The 24,146-nt window shown below is 28.2% G+C and overlaps 1 protein-coding gene across 1 annotated transcript; it reads right to left on the bottom strand.

Moving 5' to 3' along the window:
• Positions 1 to 18,184: 18,184 nt before the first annotated feature.
• On the bottom strand, positions 18,185 to 22,566 carry LOC136084939 (uncharacterized). The gene is made up of 2 exons (XM_065806340.1): positions 21,793 to 22,566; positions 18,185 to 18,915 (listed from the first exon to the last, which is right to left on the bottom strand). The coding sequence occupies exons 1-2, from the start codon at positions 22,497 to 22,499 to the stop codon at positions 18,447 to 18,449; spliced, it is 1,176 nt and encodes a 391-aa protein (XP_065662412.1). The 5' UTR covers positions 22,500 to 22,566; the 3' UTR covers positions 18,185 to 18,446.
• Positions 22,567 to 24,146: the final 1,580 nt, after the last annotated feature.

The following is a 24,146-nucleotide window of genomic DNA, read 5'->3' as shown; positions in this document are numbered from 1 at the left end:
TATTAAATCAGCGCCTTTTATTCAAGCTCAAGATCTTTTTATTCGGGTTCAAAACTCGAGTATTTAAGCTCAACCCACTTTTAAACCAACAAAAAAACTATTAAAAGATTGCTGGAGTGTTTGTTAAACTAAGCTTGTCTCATGGTAAGATATTTTTAGATATCTTTAAGCGTTTCTGGATAATTGTCTACCTCGTCAGCTTCCGTTTTTTGCACCTACTGATCAACATATCTTAAAAATGTTTGAAATTTTATATTTTTATAATTTAATTTGCAACAACATCTATGCTAAACATCAAAAACTAAAACAGCTTGAGAAAAACCAATTGCTGTTCCATCATAAACAATAAATTTAAAAGTAAGTCAGTCAATTACTTGAAAAGGATGTAAAGAAAACTAATTCAAAGATTTAGGCTCATAATAATAAAACTGACTCACAGATGTTTAGATCTTCCTATATTTATGAACGGTGATGTACTCGATGAGTCACCTACTCTTCATCTTCTAGGATTAACTCTTACTTCCAATCTTTCTTGGAAACCATATATCAAATCGGTTGCAAAATTAGCATCTGCTAAGGTTGCATCTCTTTATCGAGCTCGTCACTTTCTTACTTCGGATTCTATTCTCTATCTCTATAAATCTCAAATCCGGCCTTGTATGGAATACTGTTGCCATATCTGGGGCGGATCTTCTGATGATGCCCTTTCTCTTTTAGACAAGGTGCAAAAACGCATTGTAAACATAGTTGGACCTGCTCTTGCAGCCAACCTCCAACCATTATCACATCGTCGTAATGTTGCTTCTCTTTCTCTTTTCTATAAATACTATAATGGGCACTGCTCTAAAGAGATAGCGTCTCTTGTGCCATCTACTAAAATTCATTCTCGTGTTACTCGTCATTCAATTAAGTGTCATCCTTTTTCTGTGACTGTTCCTAAGTGCTCCAAAAACGCTTATTCGTCTAGTTTTTTTCCTCGAACATCAGCTCTTTGGAATTCGCTTCCTTCATCTTGCTTTCCTGATTCATATAATTTGCAATCTTTTAAGTCGTCCGTCAATCGTTATCTTGCTCTACAATCTTCATCTTTTCTCTTTCAGTAACTTCCAACTTTAATTAGTGGCTGCTTGCAGCCTTGTTGGAAGCGAAGATGTAAAAAAAAAAAAAAAAAAAAGATGTTGTAAATATAGTGTCAATTACTCTTTGAGGATTTCCTTTAACTGTTTCCGCGTTTGAAGATATCTTATCACATTCTATTATATATATATATATATATATATATATATATATATATATATATATATATATATATAAAAATATATATATATATATATATATATATATATATATATATATATATATATATATATATATATATATATATATATAGCACCAGGTGAAGTATCAACACCTGCATAGTAAATAACTTTTCGTAAAGCTATTTTAACATGCGCTGTTGTTGTAATCGGTACTGTTAAAGTAACCGTCATAGTACCTGTAATACTTTCTTGGTGAGTTATATGAGTTTGCTTTGTTGTGTTTTTATAAACGATTTACCTTTTCTGTCTAATACTTCAGAGCATACACAATGGTAACTATTTTAGCTCCCGCTATTATAATACTTGTCAGCTCCTTGCTCTAGTCATTCCCGCTTTCTTCAATAGTATTTGTTGTTTTGGTTGTTGAGTCGTCGAGCTGTCCGTTGATTTTGTAAATGTTGCTATGCCTAGAGGAGCACTAACAAGGGCAATGAGCATGGGACTACATAGCAATCAATTGGTCTGGAAGCATTTTGCATTATTGTTTAATAATTAGATATACCAGCTGTATTATTTTCTTGGCGATGAATACGCAATTCCAACGCGTTAATTCGAGTGCTTAGTTGTGTCAACATAAGACAAGTAATCCGAGTGCCTAGTTGTGCCAACAAAAGACAAGTACCGTATTCGCGAATGATTTCTGAAATAGCCACAAAACCAGTTTTAGTTATCCCATCCGTTTCATCAGGAGTTTAACCTACACTTAAATTAATAATGTAATAATCACCGGTTTTACATCTTGAACTAACCTTTTTGGATCATAATCATACTCCCACGCCTTAGTATTTTTTTCTGAATGAATATTTAAAACCTTGTATTATAATTGCATTTCCATGCATTAAAGCGTGCTTCATTAGGAAGTGAAACGTTTAGCCTCATTAAAACAACGAAGAACATTATTTAGTAGATCTTCAAGAGGTTTATTAATAAACACTTTTTATACTCATTATAAGGATAATAATGTTAACCACCTCCTATGTAATCACCATCACCTCCAGTTGGTAGTTTGTTAACTAATCTTGGGAGTTTATCTTGATTACTATTTGGAATGTGATACTTTTGTGGCCATTCTAGTAGAACTTCTTGATCCGCTTTAATAGCATAATATTTTGCAACTTTACTTGATTTTCTAATATTTATTGTGTTATCATTAACTAAAGCATACTTTAAATCAAAAAAACCAAAGAGCGTCATCTGGTATTAAGTATAACCTTGTTTCTGGTCTATAGTAACTCATTTTTCATATTTTTATTAATGCTTTTTATTTCTAGCTCTTTTTCTTTTTTATAGATAACTACTAGCAACTCTAAAAATTAAAACGTCAATAGCTATAAGAAGAAGCCTTAAATTTTTTGCTAAACATCCGACAACGTTAGCTGCAACGCGGAATATCTATGACAGAACTCCTCATATGATACCCGAAAGGCCAAATTTTCCAGCAACCCACCTTAAACCGTTAGCCAAATGATCTAAAATATTTTTTTGGTTTAGGGTTAGATTTTGATGAATTTGGGCACCACCTAGCTTTGAAAAATTTTCCACTTTAGCTGCAATAATCGCTTCTATAGCTGTAAGAATAACTGCTACTGTCACTCCTTGTTCTCGAAAAATTTTTCGTATTTTATCACCTAAAGCTGATTCTCTATCATTAAGTCATCGATTAATAAGATTGGGAATCTAAGCAAATTTACTTTTAACCCTGCCATTTTTTTTTTTTTTTATTTACATTTTCACAACTACATATTAGTTACAATTTTTTCACTTCGTAATTTAATTAAAATATACTTCAGTTACAAAAGATTATTTAACCAAATACTGCTAATATATATATTTAACAGAAAAAATAATACTCAGTTAAAAAAGAAGAAACAATTGAAAAAAATAAATTTAGTAAGCATATATTTTGTAAGCGTATATTATGTAAGACTTGTAAAGACATATTATTTTGTTATAGGAAACTCGTTGAAGACTGAATAAGTCTTATCATCGAAAACCTTGGGGTGTTACGCAAGATACACATAAACATTGTGATTCTAATGCACAAATATTTTAAATATTATTGTGATAAAATTTTGTTTTGCTTTTTTTAGTTGTATTATGGTTTGTGTGTGTATTTTATTTTTTTATTCAATGTTTTTTAGATATATATATAAATCCGACTTTTCTCACGTTGTAGATTGTTTTAGTTCAAATTTTGATTTATCATGTGTACTAGAACAATTCTATGTAATTATCTGTATTAAGTACAACATTTTTAAGTTTTGACTTTAATGAAAATATATTGTCAGGAAGAGTAATTAAGGAGTATTTCGGAATTAATTTGTTATATAAATAGGGACCGCGATAAGAGATAGAGAATTGAGAGATTTTTTTTTTTTTGGGATACGATGAAGTTACCAGTTGCTCTCGTGTTTAACTTAGTAGTATTTGAATGAAAGAAGTTTTCTGCGAATCGTAAAGGTACTAATCCCATTTTATATTTTAGCATAAATAGTATACTAGCATAGATATTGATTTGATAATTGTTTAGCGCTTTCATTTCTTTTAATAGAGGTTTAGCGTATGTATGTTTGTTTATATGATATATAATTCTAGAAACATGTTTCTGCCGTCGATAAAGAGACATTAATTTTGTCTTGTGAGCGCTTCCCCATGCAATGTTAGCGTATGTAAGATGAGTATTTATAAACGAGAAGTATTTTTAAGTTTTTTTGCGAAAATGTTCTAACTTTGAAAATTAAACCAAGATTTTTAGATATTTGAGTGTTGATGGCCTTTATTTGGACTGTCCATGAAACATTTTCGTTTATAACCACTCCAAGAATTTTAATTGTTTGGGTTCTTTCAATATTATTGAAATCGATATTTAGCGGGGGAAAAATTGATAGAAGTGCCTTTTTTGTTGCTTTGAATGAAATAATATATATTTAGTTTTTTGTGCATTTATTGATAACTTATTAGCACTGAACCATGTTTTAAGATGTTTAAGCTCAAGGTTTACTTGTCAAAAAGGTCATCGATGGAAGAAGATGAATAAAACAGATTTGTATCATCTGCGAACATAATGCAATCAAGATTTGTAGCTTTAGGAAATTCGTTAATGTATATAAGGAAAAAGAAGTGGGCAAGAATTGATCCCTGTAGGACACCAACTTCTATTTTTAATAGCTTTGAATTAGAAATATCGTCGATTATGATACATTGTTGTCTATTATTTAAATATCTGGTAAACCATTTAATAGTTTTGTTTTTTATACCATACATTTTCATTTTTTCAATCAGAATTTTATGGTTGACCGTATCGAAAGTTTTTGTAAGGTCAATAAAGACTCCCAATACAAACTGTCCTTTATCAAAAGATGAACTGATGTTGTTAGTGAGGTCTATGATTGCATGTTCCCTTGAATGATTCGTTAGAAAACTGTACTGGTATTTACTTAAAATTTTGTTTTCTGTTAGATATTTATAGAGTCTATTGTAGATTATTCTTTCAAGAAGCTTGGAGAATACTGGAAGAATTGAGATATTTCTGTAATTGGTTAGTGATGCCGCGTCTCCAGTTTTAAATATTGGTAAAATTTTCGCTATCTTTAATTTTTCTGGGACAACTCCTGTTCGAGTTGATGAGTTAAAAATATTAAAAAGAGGATCTTTTATAAAGGGTAAAATATCAATTACTACATTGCTGAAAATATCATCAATGCCTGAAGCTTTGTTTTTTTTTTGTGTTATTTTTTTTGCTTCTTTAAACTACTCTAACTTTAGATCATTATCAGGATGTAAGCTAGTACGGTCAGTAAAATAGTTATTAAATGATTTGTTTCAGCTATTTATTTGTAATGCTAGGTTTGGGCAAACATTTACAAAAAAATTGTTAAATTTTTCGGAGATTTCTTTATCTGTATACTCAAATCCATTCACTTCGATTCTGGAGGGTAAAGTTTCTGATTTTAATTTAGTTTTACCAATAATTTCTTTCATAACGCCCCATTTTTTTTTAATACTATCACTATGTTTTTGTAATTGATTGGGAAAAATACAACTTTTTAGATTTTTTTTAACTTTTTTAAAAATGTTTTTGTATTGCTTATAGATCGTGAGATTTTTTTGATTCCTATTTTTTAAATATTTTTTGTATACTTTTTGTTTTTTCTTAGAGAATTTTTTTATTTCTTTTGTAATCTATGGACATTTCAATAACTTAATTTTTATTTCTTTTTCTGTAAGTGGAAGGTGTATTGTTCATGAAAAATGTTTATAAATGTGTTACAGGCAGCATTTGTAAGCCTTTGATTGCATTGAACATAAACCAATTTGTTTTCGATAAAGATTCTTTAAATTTGCAAAGAAAAACTCGTTAATTTTTCTTTTATATGTTTTAATTAATTTTTGCATTGTTTAATGAGGTTGAGTATTGTGCAAGTGAAAAAAAATCGGAAGTGATCTGATATTTCTATTTTAAAAATTCCTGTTTTATAAGATGCATCAAGAAATGAGTTTGTTAGTATATTATCTATGGCAATAATTGAAGTTGAAGTGACTTGTGTGGGTTTATTTATTAATGGGATTATACCGTGCTGAAATAAATTATCAAAGAAGGTTTTAGTATTGGCGTGTACTTTATATTTTAAACAGTCTATGTTCTAGTCTCCTATGCAAAATAATTTTTTTTTTCACTGTTTGTTTCAATAAAAATTTGATTCAAATAGTTAAAAAATTTAATAAAATTGCGCCCAGGTGGTCTGTAGCAAGAAGTTACTAAAATCTTTTGCTTTTTTGAATAAATATTTCAATTGTAAGAGCCTCGCAGTCTGCATCAGAAAATGAAAGGTCGTTTCTAATCTTTTTTTTTAAATCATTCCGAGTAAACACTATAATATGAAAATTTGAATTTGTTTGTGAAAATTCGCCAGTACACCATGTTTCCGTAAGGCAAATCATGCTGAATAAAAAATTACATTCTAAAAGGAAATTTTTTAATTTGTCAATATTTTTGTTAATACTTCTTATGTATATGTGTATAACCGAAAAATCTTCATTACATGATTTAAATTGGGTTTTAAAAGTATCAATATCAAAATATTCTGTATTACAACATTTTTCGTTAAATATCTTTTTATCCGCATGATAAAGTTTACGAGTTAATATACTATTTGTGGTTTAAAAATTATCGGAGTAAACGGTTTCGAAGTCAGTTGATTCGAAAGTTATTTTTTCAGTTTAATAAATTTTTAATTACAAAAAATGCGACTTTACACCTCGCCGATTTCCTTATTTACGAAATTCTTTAACGAATATTTTGTCATATTTAATAATAGCGTATTTACCTACTTTGAGAAATCTTTAAGGTCTTCCCATAGCTTTTACCTTATTTCTAGTGTTTTTTCGCGTCATCTTCGTTGATGAACATCCCTGTACCATTAAGTTTTTTCGCTTGTGTTAAAACTTTATTTTTATTTTGAAAGTCTAATAGTTTAACATTTATTGTTTTTGTAGATTTATAGTCTTTCATTTTCCTGACGCGACGAGCTCTTTCAATGGTAATGTTATCCAAGATTCCCGGCTCGTTTCTTAATATATCTCTAAACAGATTTGCACAATCATTCCAAATTTTGATAGGAAGCTCAGTTAATCCATAAATCCTTAAACTATTCCGACGTAAACGTTTTTCTAAACCAATATATTTTTTTTTAATTCCTTATTTCATTGGCCATCTAACTGTTTGAATGTGAAATCTTCCTGAAAATTGATACTTTCCTTCATACCGTTAACGTCTTTTTCAATTATTACAATCTTTGCTTTGTTTTTATTAAAATCGTTTTCCAGTTTGTCAAGTCGATCTGTTATTATTTTTCAATTCGCACCCATTATATTAGTAAATATTTTTTCTTGATTTTTTAAAAGTGTTACATTTAGAATACTTTTTTTTGTTCTTCTAGTTTTGTTGTTATGAGTTTTTCTATATAAAGTGTTCTGTTCTACGACCTTTACTGTTTTTAATATATATTAACGATCTGTCTCACTCTATAAATAATTCGATTGTTCATCATTTTGCTGACGACACTAATCTTCTATGCATAAATAAATCACTCGCGCAGCTTGGTTAAAAAGTTAATTCAGATCTCCATCATTTGTGTCATTAGTTAAATAGTAAACGTCTTTTCCTAAATATCAATAAAACTGAATTTATTATTTTTCACCATCCAAAAAAAAAGGATTGATAGTAATAATGTGAAAATTAGAATTAATGGTAAAAGACTTTTCCCATCTAAATATATAAAATACCTCGGGCTATTTCTTGACAAAAACCTATCATGGTACTATCAAATAATTCAATTAAATAAAAAACTCTCACGTGCCAATAGTATGCTGTCATTAGTACGACAATATGTTCCCCAACATGTTTTAATATCAATTTACTATTCCTTGTTCTCCTCACATCTAAGTTTTTGTTGCACTGTTTGGGGTCAAAAAGGTAGTTTTCTATTACATCGTATAAACAGTTTACAACGCACTTCCTTAAGAATTATGACATTTTCTCCCTTACAATCTAAAATCGAAAACAGGTTTTCTGAATTAAAAATTCTTAAATTTCAAGATCTTGTAAAGCTTTATAATTGTCTCTTTGTGTTTGATTTTCTTTAAAATAAACTACGAAACTCCTTCAATAATTTTTTTCTAAAACAAGTGGCACAAAAATATTACACGTAAAATACTAAAAAATTTTAACTTGCACACTTTCTTTTTCAACACTATTAAATATGGTAAGCGCGCTATAAAGCATCAATTTATTTCTCACTGGAACCAAATAATACCATTTATTAAAAAAATGATTTTAACTAAATATCCTATTATTACCAACATTCTTTTTCTCAATCGAAACCAAATTAAGACATTTTTATTTGAGTATATATTTAATGAATATTAATTTTATCTTTTATAATTACTGCTTTTTTTAAATTACTGTATTTATAAAACTATTATTACTTTTATTTTATACTGTCTTTTTTAACTCTACTACTAATGTTACTATTATCATTAATTTATCTTTGTTTTTTAAATCTTATTAATATCATTTATAATGATAGTGATAGTGATTTAATTGTAGTAATAGTTTTTATGGTCATTGTCCTAAATTTTGCAATTGTTATGTTTATTTTATTAATTTCTGTCATAGTTATAAACTTTACTATAATTATTTTTACCATTGTTTTTATCATTAGTTATAATTTTTAGTAAAGTTATCGTGATATAGTTACTATTTGTGTTTTTTTATTCACATTATTGTTAATATTATTATTTTTATTATATTATTATTGCAATTATAAATATCATCATTATTTATTAGTACTTTATTTTCCTTTCTTTCTTTTTTTTTTCTTTTTAATTTTTTCTTTTTTCTTATTTATTCTTTCTGTGTTTTATTTATTAATTTTTTATTTTTTTTTTTTTTTTTTTAGGCGTTACTCCATTGACTAGTTTTTAACTATATGAGTGACACCTAACCTTATTTATGTGAGTTTATAAAATATTATTGTAAATTTTCATATTTTATGGTTAAATAAATGGATTATATTTTTTATCGAAACTTCCATATTAGTTTAGAAACTAATAAGTAGCTTGATAAACACGTCTTGCTTGTTCAATGCCGCAAACCAAAAACCCAAATTGCTTCTTCTATTGCTCTGTTTATAGTGTCTACCTCATTTTCAGATCTTGTTATCCTTTTTTCTAGTTCAGCTAGCGTTCTTTCTAATATTTCTAAAGCAGCCCTACGTTCTTTATCTAAATTTGTCTTTTGATAATTTTTTTTTTTTTTCAGATCCGATTTTGATTTTAAAATGTTTGAAATTAATAATGCAACACTTTTAAATCAAAGTTCGGATCCTGATATTAATTTTTACAATAACGATGAAGTAATTAAACATATTAGCCCATTATATTATTACACAAACTCAAAAAATGTCACGGATGGAGTGGACGATAACTCATTTTCAATTCTCCATATTAATATTAGGAGTATTCAAAAAGATTTTGATTCATCAAAACAGTTTTCATATAAAATCAAAATTAGTTTTAACATTATTTACCTTAGCGAAACGTGGTGTCATGATAAAAATATTGAAAGCGATTCAAATTTCCAATTACCTAATTACAATGTGGTACACCAAGTTAGAGGTTGGGGCAAGGAAGGTGGGGGTTTGTGTATATTTATTATTAACTCAATGTCATAGAAATTTATGGAAAATTTAAGCTCAACCACTAATGACTACGAATCATTACGCGTGCAAATCGTTAGCAAAACCTCAAGAAATATTATTGTGCATGTATTAGATAGACCGCCTACAGGAAAAATTAATGCATTTAAAGACCACATTAAAAAAATAATTAAAAAAAAATCAAGTTTAAATAAAAGTGAGTATTTTATCAGAGACATTAACCTTAACATTTTTGACCATGACGTTAATAAGCACATTAATCATTTCTTTAATGTCTTTTTAAAATCTGGTTACTATGGTTACATACCATTAATCAATAAACCCACGCGTGTAACTAAGACTAGTGCAACATCAATAGATCAAATTTTTACCAATGAATTTCTTACATCAAAAATAAAAACAGGAATATTTAAAACGGACATTTCGGATCACTTTCCGATTTTTATTATTTCAAATAAATGCAATAAGTCTTATTCTCGCAAAAGGAAAGTAACAAAACGACTAATAAACGATACTTCCATTAAATCTTTCCATGATATTATATAATTTGAAAAAGCCTATGATATCTTCTTAACTAAGTTTCTTAAATATTATGATAAAGCATTTCCCAAAGTTACAAAATTACTAAAAAAAAAAGAAGCTATTTAAGCCCTTGGATAACAAAGGGAATTGTTAAATTGTCTAGATGATGTCAGCAGTAATGTCGTTATTAATTCACTAAAATATATAACAATACCACTTTTACATATTTTTAATTTAACTTTAAAACATGGAGTCTTTCCTAAAAAACTTAAAAAGTGCAAAGACTACACCAATTTTTCAAACAGGTGATCCTTCTGATGTTTCCAACTACAGACCGATCTCAATTCTTAATTGTTTTTCCAGGGTATTGGAGCGTGTAATGTATAATAGACTTTATTCCTTCATAAATGTAAATAAGATTCTTTACAATTAACAATTTGGATTTAAATCCGGTCATTTGACCAATCAATAATTAATCTTGTGCAAGAAATATTTATAGCTTTTGATGAACAAAAATTTACTTTAGGTGTCATTATTGATCTAAGCAAAGCGTTTGATACCGTAGATTATAATATTCTTCTATATAAACTTAAAAATTATGGTATCATAAACTCTAACTTGGATTGGTTTAAGTGTTATTTGAAGAATAGAAATCAATGCATTTTATATGATGGCGAAAAAACAGATTTAATGACAATTAACTGCGTAGTCCCCCAAGGATCAATATTATTTATAAGAACCGCTTTTATTTCTCATTTATATAAATGACTTAAGTAAATTTTCCAATATCTTAAACTCAATTTTATTTGCCGACGATACTAATGTATTTTATTCTAATAAAGATATTAATATTTTATTTGCAACAAGGAGCAAAGGGCTTACGAAACTAAGCGAATGGTTTATATCGAATAAATTGTCCATAAATGTTAAAAAAACAAAATATACTTTCTTCCATCGTCTTCATGATAAAGACAACGTTCCCTTAAAACTTCCTGAGCTTATTATTAATAACTCTTATGTCAAAAGAGAGCATTCTTTGTTATTTCTAGGTGTAGTTTTAGATGAAAATGTAACGTGGAAAGAGCACATACGTATAATCCATAATAAAATCTCAAAAAATATAGGCCTCTTATATAAAGCCAAACAGTTGTTAAACCAAACTTGTCTGAAATTTATTTATTTTTCTTTTATTCATTGCTATCTAAATTACGCTAACGTTGCTTGGTGCAGCACTAATGTATCTAAAAATAAAAAGCTTTTAATCAAACAAAAACACGCTGTAAGAATTATCGGAAACGTGGATCGCTTCTCGCACACTAAATTTCTTTTTAATAAATTCAAAACAATCAACGTATTTCAACTTAATTTATATCATATTCTTCTATTTATGTTCAAAGTAGATAATAAAATGGCACCAAATTTATTTAACTCATTTTTTGAAAAAATAAATCATTTATACCCAACAAGATTTTCAAATAACAATTATATTCAACCAAAAGCATATTATTCTGCTACTAAGTTCTCGATTGCAATCAGAGGACCTAAATTATGGAACACGTTATTGGGTAATGAGTTAAAAATAAATTCCTTCCCTTGATCAATTTAAAAAAAAAATAAAAAATAAACTTTTGATAATTGACAACGAACTAGACTTTTTCTAAAACTTTTAAATAGGAGTAATCACTCGTTTTATTTACTTGTTATTTACTTTATTTTTGATCACATTTATTTTTGATTTTAATCTGAATCTTTACCTTTCTTTGATGTTCATTTTTTAACTCATTTTTATTTTATCTGTTTTTATTTTATTTATTTATTTTTAAATTCGAAATCTTAATAAACAAAAGTTTAAAAAAAAATAAAATTATATATATATAAGAAGCATTTTTTATATTTGCATTTATATATGTATTTTATGCATATATTACAGTGTGATAATGGTTATACTTTTTATTTTTGCTATTTATATCCTTGTTTTGAAAGGGCTTGGCGATAAGACTGAATTTGTCTTCTTCTTGCTCCAGCCGTGTATATACATTTTGTAAAAGTCTTATTTTGTAAAAAAAATTCTTTATACATACATAATATTTTACAGAGTTAATTTTTTATTGATACTTCAACTGAACTGAAACTTTTTTTTCTTTATATTATTTTTAATTTAATATTTTCTTGGGCGCTTTTTAAAGACTTTTTAAACCCAATTTTAGTAATTGTTACTTCCCCCCTTCCCCTCCCTTCACCCCCCCCCCTCCCTTCCTTCATTTTAACTTTCAAAAACAAGATTACCTTTTTTATTCAAATCAAATTTGCCAATAATTCTTTTTCGGTCAATAAAAAAACTTTTTTGTATTTACCATAGCTTAATCTTAAATAAAATTCTTCAATGAATGCATTTTTTTTTTTTTATCATTAGCATCTAAATCTTTTAAAATTCATTTTTCCTCCTTAAGATCAGGATCATCGTCAAGTAACACTACCGAACCTAATGTTGCAATTTCGTTTGCTTATGGACGAGGACCAGCTCCCAATATGTCTAAGTATTGCAATCCTCTCGAATTTGAACTTTTCTAACGCAAAAGGTTCCACCCTTCATGTTTTGGAGATCAACTAGAGTATGAAATTGTTTTCAGTGATCGTACGCAAGTTGATATTTCTACTGACACTTCTGCAACTCCAAATTTTTCACTTAACAACATTGTTTTGCAATACGAGACTGTTTGTAACCCACAGCTAGCTAATGAAGTTGCCTTACACAGTGTAAGTCGCATTGGACTCGCTTTTGAGCGAATAATACGCCATCGCCATGTTCAGCGTGACGCAACTTAAACTTCGTTGCTTTTTGTACGTTCTCATATACTGCCTTCAGTCAACCAATTTAGCTAGACAACCTGAAATGTCAATTGTATTGAATGTAACAAAAGTAGATTCAAACGGAATGGTACCATACCATTTCTTTATAGAAATGTTCCGCTTCCTCGTTGGTTCTTCTCAAAACTCATCCAACAAAATAAACATGCTTAACTAAGAAAATGGGTTTCAATCTATAACACAAATAATGGATTTTATTCAGGCTCCCAATAGCTTTTAGGCATAGATTTTAAATCTTCAAGCAACCAACATTAATCAGGGTGCGGTCAAAAGTTTGAAGCCGGCACCGGTTTAGTAGTCGTTCTTGTATACCCTGTCATTGACGCTGTTGCTCAGTTCGAGAAAGGACATTTCCCTAATGTCACTTACTAAAGACACAAAGGCACATTTTCTTTACATTTAAACATAAAACATAAAATATTAAAAATATTTAGTTCGTATATATTTAAAACTTTCATTTCTATAAGAAGTGGTGTTTACCTTGAAAAACGATTTGCAAAATTAATTATGCGAGCAGCGTGTTTCTGATGCCGATAGAGAGATTTAAGTTTGGTTTTGTAAGCGCTTCCCCATATAATATTAGCATAGTTTATAAGGCAATGAATAAATGAATAATATAGTTGAGTTAGTAGGTGTTTATTTAGTATATATCTAACTTTATATAGAATCCCAATGATTTTAGCAACTTTCATGGAAATATTATCAATTTCTTGATTCCAAGATAAGTTTTCGTCTATCATGACTCCTATGTACTTTGTAACTTTTTCTCTTTTTATGATTGTATTACCAATTAATAAGTCAGGCAAGATATTTTGGATTCTCTTTTTTTTAGAGGTGAAAAAGTAAAAATTTTCTTTTATCCGCATTTAAAGACAATTTTTTTTTACTAAACCAATATGATATTCTTTTTAGTTCATTATTCATATTATTAAAAAGTAAATCTATGTCATCGTGCGACTGAAATAAATTCGTATCATCCGCAAAATTTACGGTCGTTAAGTTAGAAGCTTTGTAAAGATCATTTATGTATAATAAAAATAACAGTGGCTTAAGTATGGACCCTTGGGGGACACCATATATTAAATTCGTTATTATTTGCGATGAAGATTCTTTATTATAAACAAATTGTTTGCAATTACTTAGGTAGCTTTTGAACCAATTCAGGGTTTTATTATTTACACTATAGCTCTCCAGCTTTTTAATTAAAATATGATGATTAACAGTATCAAAAGCCTTTGACAAGTCAATGAATATGCCTAGTGTGAATTGAGAATTCTTAAATGAATCGGCAATACTGCGCGTTACTTGGAGAATAGCGTGTTCAGTAGAATTTTTTTTTGAAAACCAAATTGATTTTTATAGAGGAGTTTATTATCAATAAGATAAGTGTATATTCTGTTATACTTTATTCTTTCTAATATTTTATCTAATATAAGACTGGTAGAACTGAGACAGGACGATAGTTTGTTATATTGGTATGATCACCTGTTTTAAAGATTGGAGTTATTTTTGCTATTTTCGAACTATCTGGAAAAGATCCTTGAGTAATAGATGCTTCAAAGACTTTGTAGAGGGTATCTTTGATCACATTAAAAGAGTCAATTATAATATTTCCATTTATATCATCAGGCCCAATTGCTTTATTCCTTTTTAATGATTTAAATGCTATTTCAAATTCATAATAACTTAGATTTGAAAAACTTATAGTTGAATTTGGTGACGATATAAATTCATCAACAGAGTTGTTGTCTACATAAGGAATCTTATTTGATAGGTTATGTCCTATTGTTGAAAAAAACTTATTGAATTCGGCAGCGATTTCATTTGAATCGGTAACTAATTTATTTTCTACTTTTACAGCATTCGGCATCGAACTTGTGCTTGTTTATGTTTGCCAGTAATTTCTTTCATTATTTGCCAAACCCGCCTTGAATTATGTTTGTGTTTTATAAGCAAGTCAAAGTAGTAAATTTGTTTGGCTTTTTTGCGGAGTTTTTCAAATAGATTTTTATAAGCTGTGTAGTTACTTTTATGTTTGTCTGATTTATTTTTAAGATATTTAACATTGCGTTTTTGTTTTATTTTTGAGGATTTTTTTATTCCTTTAGTTATCCAAGGACAAGAAATGTCTTTGGCGTTAAGATTAATTTCTCGTTACGGAAAATTTGCTTCATAGATTTTATAAAATATATTAAAAAAAGATTTATAGATGATGTATAGATTTATATCCTCATTAAAGTTTATATAGCTCCAGTCTTAATGTAAAAGTTGCTGTTTAAATAAATTTAGGTTATTGTTGTTATAAATACGTTTTTTTATTGTTACTTTTCCGTGCGTCTTTGTTGTGAGGTCAGCGCCTAAGCAGAGAAAAATTGGAATATGATCCGAAACATCCGTTTTTACAATACCTTTTTTGAGCGTTATATTGAAAAAGTCATTGGTAAGAACGTTGTCAATTAAGGAGGATGAGAACTTTGTAATTCTGGTGGGTTTATTTATAATTGGTACTGTTCCCGGTTCAAATAAATGGTTATAAAACTTTGCAATGTTTTGTTTTTCATTTTACTCGAAACAGTCTTGGTTGAAATCCCCTAGTATATAATTTTTTTTCTTTTCTTTACAAGCTTTTTCTATTATATTATGAACAAGATAATTGCTTAGGTACTCAATTCTTCCAGTTGGTGGCCGATAGCAACAGCTTAGTAGAATATTTTTAAATTTTTTGCCTAATATTTCAACCGTTAAAATCTCAATATTTTCATCAGAAACACTTATTTCGCTTCTAATATTATATCCAATGTTTTCTTTTATGTGAAAAAGAACTCCTCCTCCACGCTTATTAATATTACACTCTAAAAACACTGTTTTAAAATCTGTAAGATGGAGATCAGAGTTTGATTTAAAATCTTCTTCCGTACACAAAGTTTCAGTTAAACAAATAGCGTTAAAAAAATATTCCGTTTGACAAATCATACTTAAAAAGTTATCAAAATTATTTTTTAAACTTCTGATATTAAGGTGGATTATATTAAAATAATCATGATTATCATTTTTTAATATGCTTTTAACTTTATCGGGATAAAAGTAAGAGAATTCGAATTTTGATCCATTAATCTCATTAAAATGATTAATACCTGGATCAGATTCATAGTCTAAATTAAAATTATTGGTTTGAAATAAATTCGATATTTTTTCAAAATCATTCTGATAAGTTGAATCCTTTTTGTATGTTTTTGTTATTTCAAAAATATTCAAAAGTTTTTATATGCATCAGTATATATATATGTATGCACACATAAATGTGTACATATTACATACATATATACTCATATACAAAAAAACGTCTAATTTTAATTTTTTTTTTTTTGATAATCAGGGGCCGTATTCTCACCTCTCCGTTAAGCTTAACGGAGCTTTTGTCTGAAATTTCATTACAATATATCTAAGTAAAGAAATTACGAAAATTTATATAAATTCTTTAAAATAAAACTTATACCAAAATAAAACATTTATGCTAAAAAATTTATTATTTTAAATAAATTTTTTATTAATAAAATTTAAAAGAAATTTTTGACTAACGCTCCGTTAAGCTTAACGGAGAGATGAGAATACGGCCCCGGATAGCCTTTTCGAAAGACTTGGTGATTAATTTAATATATACCACATTGGCAAAATTACCTGACGAACGTATTTCTTTGGCTTTAATAAATAATTGCTTACGAATGATGGTTGTTCGTTCACTAAAATTTTCATTGATGTATATCTTTTCGTTCCAAAGTTTTAGTTTTTTATAATTTTCTAGTATATTTTCACGATCTTTATAATCTAGAAATTTAACAACAACAGTTCTTCTCATTATTATTTTGCCGTCATCGTTTTCTTTCTTCCCCGTTCTGTGTGCGCGTTCTATTAGTATTTCTTCGTTCATATTTAGCTTTTCTTTTATTAGTTTTCTCACTTTCTCCTCGCTGTTTTTCCCCGTTTCCCCTTCAGTTTCCTGTTACCGAAGGTTGTTACAAAGATATTCGTTTTCCAGATTTGTTGCTTTTTGTTTAAAATTATCTTGAGATGATATTTTATTTTTATTGTTGTTTAATGTTTCTTTCATTGTTTCATATTTATCGCTACGGAGTTGAATAGTAGAATTAGTTTGATCTAGTTCTTTTTTTAACTGTTTGTTCTCATCTTTTATAATTAAAAAGTCATTTTCGACCTTTTGAAAGCGTTCATTGAATATTTTAAGTAAAGTGTTTTCGTGCATATCCAATAATTTTTTTACTTTAGATGGAGTAATATTTTTTATTTTAGTATATAATAATAATAATTGACTTAACAATAGTAGGTTTGAAAAAATAAATGTATTCAGACAATGTGCTGAATTTGGCCGCCCTCTTTTCTCGCCGTATAAACCGTTCTACAATCAGGGTTAGTCAGGGTTATACTTATATATGGTTATACTTATCTCAAATAAAGATGCTTTGCAAAAAATTGTGATGATTAGAGCTTGGGAACAAAAAAGTCCCAAAATTTTGTCCCCCTTTATTTAGAAACATTTATTCGTCATCTATAAACATTTTACAACGTTCTTGTTTTACAATTTTTATTAATAAAATTTAAATAATAAAAATTAATAACGACAGGAGGAAGTAGAAGACAGAAGTTTTGTCATCAAGCCTCTATATTGCAAAAATTAAATAAATACATACAGTAAGAAATGTTACAAGATTTTTTTTTTACTTAAAAATACAAAAATATGTTTGTGTCTGTTAATTCAAGTAAATACTGTTTAACTATATTCTTAAAACAATTTGTTGAAGTTATACTTTTCATATTTTTATTAAGAACTATGTTCTACAGATGAAGCCCTCTATATGAAATTGAGTAATCAGATGTTTTAAGAGTTGACGTTGATGGATAGAGCACCTCGTTAATTATTTATGATTTATTTATTTATTTATTTATTTATTTATTTCGTCATTAAAAAGAAATAAGCTTTTACAATGTTTTTACAACATAAAAATATAACATTAAAGTTTCGACCGGAGCCGGCAGAAGACATGGTCTTATCATCCAGCCCCGTTAATATAACTAAAAAATTCAGCCGATAAAAATGAAAAAGGAAAGTAGAAACTAAAGAGAAAACTGATTTAACAATCAATTTACTATTTGCAGAAAAAAAAGAAGAAGAAAAAAAAAAAAAAATTTTTTAATTATTTTTTAAAATTATTATTATTTTTAATTCTCTATTTTATTCTACTTTTATTTTTATTATACACGCACACACACACACACACACATACATGCAAATATAAGTCCGTTCATATATACATACAAAACCAAATAAATTCTGTTTTATATTCCATCTACAAATGGCGTAAGTTATAATAAATATTGCATTTACAAATTGCGTTATTATTATAATATAGAATAATATCAAACATGTTTTAAGTACCATACAATATAATTAACATGTTGCGTCAATTTATTAGATATTAATTAAATAACATTATCAAAATTTTTAATAAAAAGATAGTAATTGCTTTGTATCAAAATCAAATAAGTGTTGTTTTGTTGCACGTTTAAATTGTTGAGTTGAGGTTAAAGTTTTTATATTACTCGTTAAAACCAAGTTCCATAACCGCGGCCCTCGGCAAGATATCGAAAAATCAGCTTGTTTTAATAATGTTTTAGGTATAAAAAAGTTATTTATTGAGTATTTAGTTTCGTATTTGTGGTTTAAAGAAAAAAAGTAAGTTTGGAAAATGCTTGGTAGCATACCATTTTTAAACTTGAACATAAAAATAAGTATATTAAGAATATTTATTTCATAGACATTAGGCACTCCAATTTCTCTTAGTAGTGGTCTGGCACTAGCGTATTTATTTGCATTTAATATCAAGCGACTTGCTCGTTTTTGTATTTTGTAGATTGTATTTAACTTTGAAGGATAAGTACTTGCCCAGATAACGTTGCAGTAGCTGATGTAGCTATGAATAAATGCAAAATAAATATTTTTTAAACAATTTGCGTTCAGGAGATGTTTTGTTTTATACATAATACCAATAATTTTAGATATTTTATTTTCTATTACTTTGATATGATTACTCCAGCTAATATGTTCATTAAGAATTACGCCTAAAAACTTGATTGAGTATTCTCGTTTAAGTTTTGTTTTATCAATTAGTAAATCAGGTAGTTTTAAGGGGAGGGTTTCAGATTTTGATAATTTTGTAAAAAGAATATATTTACTTTTTTCGACATTTAAAGAGAGTTTGTTAGCCTTAAACCATTCGTTCAGGTTCTCAAGTTCTTGATTAACAGTGTTAAATAATAGGCTAATGTTTGTGTGGCTAAAGAATACTTGCGTATCATCAGCAAAAAGGACAAAGTTAAGTATGTTAGAAGATAAGTAGATATCGTTAATGTAAACGAGGAATAACAATGGACCAAGAATTGATCCTTGTGGGACCCCACAAGTAATGTTTTTAAGTCGTGTTACAGTGTTGTCATATGATAAAGCTTGTTTCCGATTATTAAGGTAAGAGCGAAACCATTTTAAATTGTTATTTCTTATTCCATAATTATACAGTTTATAAAGAAGAATCTCATGGTCAACTGTGTCAAACGCTTTTGAAAGATCGAGAAAAACCCCAAGAGTGTATTTATTGTTGTCAAACCCATTTAAAATTTCGTTGACAAGTTTGGCTATAGCGTGTTCTGTTGAATGGTGTTTTTGAAAACCATATTGGTTATTATTAAGCAGGTGGTGGTTTAACAGGTAGTTGTAAAGCCTATTGTGCATTATGCGCTCTAATATTTTTGAAATGCATGATAAAATAGAAATAGGCCTGTAGTTAGAAGCTATAGAATCATCTCCGCTTTTAAATATAGGAACAACTTTTGCTAGCTTTAGCTGATCAGGGAATACCCCATTTTTTAAAGACAGATTACAGATATGCAGAAGGGGATATTCAATAATATCGTAGACATTTTTTACAACGTTCACGCTAATGTCATCTAGACCTGGACTTTTGTTTTGTTGTAAGGTATTAAATGCTTTTTTAAGCTCATCCGGAATTATATCAAGCTCGTTCATAACTGACGTTTTTTTTTCTAAATACGATTTATAACATTTTTTTCCAGGAGTTATTTTATTAGCTAGTTTTTCCCCAATTTTTATGAAATAATTATTAAATTTCTCTGCAATATCTATTGCCTTATTGGCTACTGTATCATTCTCATCTGTTTTTAAGTATTGCGGGAATACTTTTGTGGCATCTTTTTTTTTCCCTGTTACCTCTTTAATTACGCCCCATGTTTTTTTTGTGTTACCGCTATAGTTTTCTAATAAATTACAATAATAGTTTTTTTTTGAATGCTTTTTTAATTTTTCAAATAGATTTTTGTATTGTTTATATATTTTTTCGTTTTTATAAGTCTTTTTTTTCAAAAACTTTTCATAAAGCTTTTGTTTTTTTTTTGAAGATTTGATAAGACCTTTTGTCATCCAAGGACTTTTAAGGTTTTTGAGTTTAGTTAACTGTTCAAGCTTCGGAAACGCTTTTTCGTACAAACTTGCAAAAGTGAGTTTAAAAATATTGTAAGCTGTGTTAGTATCTTTGCAATTAACAACCTGATCCCAGTTTTCCATTGCTAAGTTGCTTCGGAACTTTGTTAAATTTGTTTGATTTATTTGCCTTTTTGTTACAATCATTGTTTTGTTTTCTTTTTTGTTGTTGAAATTGTTAAGTAGAAAAAATATTGGAAAATGGTCACTTATGTCAGATTTTATTATTCCGCTTTGAATGTTAAATTTTATAGTATTATTTGTAAATATGTTATCGATGAGGGTAGCGGTTTGGAGAGTTACTCGAGTCGGCTTATTTATTAAGGGTACTACGCCGTGCTGTAAGAGATTATTTAAAAAGCATTTGACATTGCTATTAGTTTTTATTTTTAAAAGATCCAAATTAGTATCTCCCATTATATATAAGCGCTTATTTTTAGCCAGTTTTAGGTACAGATTTATATGTTTTTTAAAAGATTTTATATTGCCATCTGGCGGCCTATATAAGCCACTTATATACGCATTTGCTTTATTTTGGTTTGTTAATTCAACCGTGAAAAGTTCACAGTTTGCGTTCAGTATGCTGAGACTTTCTACTTTTTTAAAGTGTATTGTATTATGTATGTAGAAACATATTCCTCCGCCAGTACCTCTACTACGAGTTTGATGGAGAGCTTTATATCCTTGTAATTGAAAATTTGAGTTTATGGTATTTTCGTCTTTGCACCATGTTTCTAAAAGGCATATTACCGTAAATTCGTGACTTATGTATTTTAGCATATCTTTAAAGTTTTCAAAGTTTTTACTCATGCTGCGTATATTTAATGTCAGCGCTGAAAATGTATTTTGTGACGCATTTATAAAACAAGATAATTCTTCGATGCTGTAGTAATTAGACTTAAATGAGTTGTTTTCAAAAAAATTTTTGTCCGGGTCGTTGTTATTGTTCAGAAGAAGAGTGTTTTCTTTATCAAAAATTTCAAAATATTTTGTTTCCGTCATTGCCATAATTAAAAATTTAAGAGTTTAAAAACCTACACGCATACATATACATACACACACATATATACATATATATACACACATACACATATACACACACATATACATATATATATATACATATATATATATATATATACATATACATATATACACATACATATATACATATATACACACACACACACATACCCATACACATATACATATATATATATATATACGCTAAGATATAAATATCAGAAATAAGTGTTATTTTTTTTGGATATTATTTAATTTAATAATTTTGTCATACCTTAAACCAACATTTTCACCATTATTGCGTCTTTCTTTTACTTCAGCCAGGAGTCTTTTCCTAATATTGACAGTCTCATGGGAAAAATCTTCGTTTATATAAGTCTTTGTACCTTTTAGTCTATATGACTCTTTTAGAATTTTCGTTTTATCATTGTATCTTAACAACTTCATTATAACTGTTCTAGAGGATCCTTCTTTTCTGACTCCGTTTCGATGAGCTCGTTCGATTTCTATTTCATTTAGTCCCAATTTATTTACTAAAAATAATTTAACTTTCTCCTCAGTTTCATTCCATGTTTCTTTCACACTTTCTGGTAATCCGTCTATTCTTAAATTATTTCTTCTCGATCTATCTTCAAACTTTCTTAGCTTTTCATTTATATTTTGCGTTGTAATGTTTTCCTTTTCTACTCGTTCGTTGTTTTGCTTGTGGATAGTTGCGAGTTTTTTGTCAAAAACTTCATCATGAAAGTTTAAGCTCAATTTTATGTCTTCGATATCTTTTACCATTATCTTTATTTTGTTTGCATTTTCTTTAGAGTTTTCTTCTACTTTGTCAAGTCTCTCGTTAATTATTTTTGTATTTGCGCTTAAGATATCTATAAATATTTGTTGTTGTTGTTTGAGCATCGTTTCCATTTCTTTTCTATATTCTAAAAACATTTCCTTTAGCATTTTTTTAACTTCTACAAGCGTAACTGACATTTTAGATTTATCTTTTATTTTGATATTTGGTTGATAGATATTTGAAGAGCTGTTTAAAAGCGTCTGTTCACTGTAACTTTCGATTAAAAAATCTAAAAAAAATTAATTTTTATGATTAATTTTTTATGATTAATTTTTAGAAATCGGTTATTAAAGGATTTTGGAAGCATGTCATTTTGATATTTAAACATGAATAACAAGTTTTGGAACACGTTTAACTCATAGACATTTAGAGCTTTAATTTCCTGGAGTAACGGCTTGGAGTGGGCGTATTTATGCACATTACATATAATTCTACTAGCTTGATTTTGCTCAATATATATAATTTTAAATGCTGAAGGGCAAGTACTTGCCTAATCAATATTACAATAGCTTATGTAGCTATGGATAAAAGAGTAATATAAATCTATTAAACATTTTTTAATTATTAGTTGTTTTGTTTTATGCATAGTTTAAATATTTTGTTTTTAACTAGCGTAATATGATTTTTCCAATTAAAATGTTAATCAAATATTATTCCTATGATTTTAATTGATGAAACTCTGTTTACTACATTGTTATTTATTATTAGCTGAGGAAGCTGCAGAGGCAAGTCATCGGAGATTGGTGATGAAATAAAATGTATATAGTTTTACTGATATTCAAAGAGAGTTTGTTTGATTTAAACCAGTCATTAAGGTTTTCCAGCTCACAATTTACTGCAAAGAAAATTGTTTTTATATTAGAATAGGTATAAAAATTAATTAGTGTCATCAGCAAAAATAACAAAATTAAGTACGTGTGAAGATGGGTAGATATCATTTATAGAAATAGTAAGGGTCCAAGGATAGAGGCTTGAGGAACTCCGTAACTTATTATTTCTTACTTTGTATAAGTTAAATCATGAGATACTCCTTGTTTTCTATTTTAAGGAAACTTTGCAGCCATTTTAAGTTGCTGTTAATTACTCCATATGTTTCTAGTTTGTACAAGAAAATTTTATGACCAACAGTGTCAAAAGCTTTTGACAAGTCGATGAACAAGCCGAGAGTATAACTTTTTTTAGCAAACCCATCCAGAATTTGACTGGCTAAATCAGTTACTGCATGATGTGTTGAATGCCCTTTTCAGAAACCAAACTGCTTGCTGTATAAGAAACTTTAAAAAACAAGAAAGGATAGATATAGGTCCGTAGTTAGATGGTATAGAACTGTCGCCATCTTTCTGCCCCAAAAGTGAGAGTTTCATGTTGATGAAATATTTCTTGTACTTTTTTCAACTAGATTTTATATTCATCGATAAATTTGAAGTTTCATAGTATTATCTCTCAGCGTTCAAAAATTATGACAATATAAAATTTGCAACCCCCTCATATTGAGGAGGGTTTAAACTTTATATGGTTATAATTTTTGAACGCTAAAATATTTTACTATGAAATTTAAATTTTATTGATGAATATGTCTAATTGAATATAGTACAAAAAATATTTTATCAACTTGTTGCTTTCACGTTTGGGGCTAAAGCGGGACAAAATTATGGGGCTTTTTTGTTCCCAAGCTCCAATCATCGCAATTTTTTGCTAAGCGTGCTTATTTGACATAAGTATAGACATATAAATGTTTGGAGTTTGCTCCATCTCGAATAACAAAAATGCTGGTGGCGCCCCTG

This window comes from Hydra vulgaris, chromosome 09, assembly GCF_038396675.1.
Source record: "Hydra vulgaris chromosome 09, alternate assembly HydraT2T_AEP".
Taxonomy (NCBI): domain Eukaryota; kingdom Metazoa; phylum Cnidaria; class Hydrozoa; order Anthoathecata; family Hydridae; genus Hydra; species Hydra vulgaris.
Note: the sequence above shows the minus strand (reverse complement) of the source record. Positions and strands in the feature narration are given on the sequence as shown.